The sequence below is a fragment of the Zerene cesonia genome, chromosome 3 (genome assembly GCF_012273895.1).
Source record: "Zerene cesonia ecotype Mississippi chromosome 3, Zerene_cesonia_1.1, whole genome shotgun sequence".
NCBI classification, from domain to species: Eukaryota; Metazoa; Arthropoda; class Insecta; order Lepidoptera; family Pieridae; genus Zerene; species Zerene cesonia.
Genome location: NC_052104.1, coordinates 1,173,950 through 1,176,596, shown reverse-complemented (window position 1 = coordinate 1,176,596; position 2,647 = coordinate 1,173,950). Strand labels below are relative to the sequence as shown.

At 34.6% G+C, this 2,647-nt stretch overlaps 1 protein-coding gene across 1 annotated transcript; it reads right to left on the bottom strand.

Annotated features, from left to right (window-relative positions):
* Positions 1-380: 380 nt before the first annotated feature.
* LOC119836566 (ras-related protein Rap1) lies at positions 381-2,337 on the bottom strand. Its single transcript, XM_038361951.1, has one exon. It carries the CDS (start codon positions 2,181-2,183, stop codon positions 1,626-1,628), a length of 558 nt encoding a protein of 185 aa, XP_038217879.1. The 5' UTR covers positions 2,184-2,337; the 3' UTR covers positions 381-1,625.
* Between the last annotated feature and the right edge of the window lie 310 nt (positions 2,338-2,647).

Here is a 2,647-nt window from a genome sequence, read left to right as displayed (position 1 = left end):
CGGCAAATGAATAAATAGATGTAGATGAAAAATGTGTTTCATTAATTCGATTCCATTAAAATTCCAAAGCAATTGATCGTAAGTGGAGGGGGAACGGCTGACTCATATGCTCATACGCGATAGCCACCGCTGACTGCTGAGAATTGAATGCACGAGCAGGAGGCAAATAAACACGACACCAATATGAATGTTTAAAATTGGTTTTATTGATAAATTTGCAAAAGAAAAAGAAATTAATTGTACATGTCGATTATTGATTGAAAAGATAAAAATATACAAGTTTATAAATTTGCACGATATATATATAAAAATATAATTCAACTCAGATCAAGTCATTTACCAATATCCTTGTGCAGTTATTCTTACATTAACTGAAATTAGAGGGGAGGAAACATCTAATCCCATAACAATATTTGAACACCTATTATAATTATTACTTTAACAAGGTTTTTAGTAGTAGCAACACATGTCAGTAATTTACATTTAAATGAGCCAGTAGTCATAAAAATTTATCCAATGTACAATAACGATATTTTTTTTAGATTTTTATTATACTTTATAAAGGAATACAGTCTGGCGAGTGCCTATGGGGTCTATAGACACTGGACATACTACATGGGGGGTGCAATCACCTAAGGCTCACTAAAATTTGTTCAATAGAGTCCCGAATGGTGTTGCATCAACTTCCTATCGATACACTCGTAGAATATAACAAGACAATAATATATCTGAAAAATTCAATGTATTCTTAATCAATAAACATTTTACATAGATTCAGGCCCAACGGCATGAGTTAGGCATCTTTAGAGCCTACTATAACCTTTCATCTGAAGTTCAGAAGTTTTAAACATTAATATACATAAGCATAACACCAAGTTCAGACATTGGGTAATTTTTACAATCCACAATAACAGCTATTATAGAGAATATTTGCAATAATAACATTTATTTCATTACACAAAGCAGAGGCACAAAACATGTCATGAAAAGTTTAGCTTACTAAATAATCAAAATGAGCATCTATGATGGAATTTACAGCTAAAGAGAAAAAATACTAAGATTGACTAATTGTTGTAATAATGTCATAGTTATATTCTGCTACATATATATATTTGTATTATCCTGTTACACTGTCTGAACTTAACATTAAAGTTTAATGTGGATCACATCCTCATGATAAACATTCAGAGTCCACAATCTCATTTCAATAGAAAATTTGTTACCTAATAAAATGCAGCTTAATGAGTACAACAATTACATTGGACCAAAGATGGCATAAACTTCTGAACTTAGCGTTCATACAATACACATGGAATTTTCTAGAGTGAAATGCACAGACTGGTAATATGTACTCGAATAACTATATCATACACGGAGCAAACTGTAACATTTACGCAGGGAGCCATCTGTATGGATCTAACGTCTGCTCACATTTCACTCTTAAGCACTGGATCACGATACATCAGCTTTACAAATGCACATTCTAGATATGGTAGGTATCAAAACCCAACCATGCTCACCCGATCTAGTAACTTTTGGAACCAACTATAGCCAAATCCGGGTACGAGAAGTCTTTCAAATTATTAAATATTTAATACCTAAGTGGGTCGGAAGCGCCGCGGCCCTTACAGGAGTTGACATAAGGGTTTTTTCGACCTCTTTTTGTTTTCCTCTTTGGGGGACTTTTTGTTGATTTGTCGCACTAGATCGTAGAACACTTCATTCACACTGATTTTGGCCTTCGCGGAGGTCTCCATGAAGACGCAATTGAAATGGTTTGCGAGGTTCGCTCCCTGCTGCTTGCCAACCACGCGCTCCGCCTCCAAATCGCACTTGTTGCCGACCAACACCATAGGAACATCGTCCTTATCTTTCACCCGTAGGATTTGCTCCCGCAAGTCCTGAAGATCGTTGAACGTAGATTGTGCGGTTATCGAATACACTAACACGAAACCCTGGCCGTTCTTCATATATAAGTCTCTCATTGCTGTAAATTGCTCCGTGCCGGCAGTGTCAAGGATTTCGAGCATACATTGTTGTCCATCAACTTCCACTTGTTTCCGATAGCTGTCTTCGATGGTGGGGTCGTATTTCTCCACAAAGATGCCTTGTACAAATTGTACTGTCAGGGCGGATTTTCCCACGCCTCCACTACCTAATACGACTATTTTGTATTCACGCATTCTTAACTATTTTAATATTGTGTAGTTATTCTGCACAGAAATTAAAGATTAAACAAAATAAAAGCACATTAACTTGCAAGTTGTTGCAAAAAAAACCTTCAACAAGTCAAACCGCCATGACACCGTTAGCAGGGCGATGGCTCACTTTGTTGGTATTGCCATAATAATAAACTAAAACCTGTTCACCCGAAGTTAAAAAAAAAAAAACTAAAGAACAGACTCATTGTTGTTATAAAATAAACATTCAGCCCTTATAATTACTAGCCTAAAATTTTTGTGTAAATTCATGATGAGCAAAAATATAAATAATGTTCCGTATTTCATAATGATTATATAAAATATTCTGTTTATATGTTTTATTTTAATGATAACGAATCAATTTATCGGAATATTTTTTACACTGTATTTTTCCTTATTTATTTCAATTATTTGTAATGTGAATATCATTTTTAAAATTTGTGTAC

Excerpts from the sequence above, each read along its gene's own strand:
- LOC119836566 (XM_038361951.1), bottom strand. The coding sequence starts at position 2,183 with ATGCGTGAATACAAAATAGTCGTATTAGGTAGTGGAGGCGTGGGAAAA.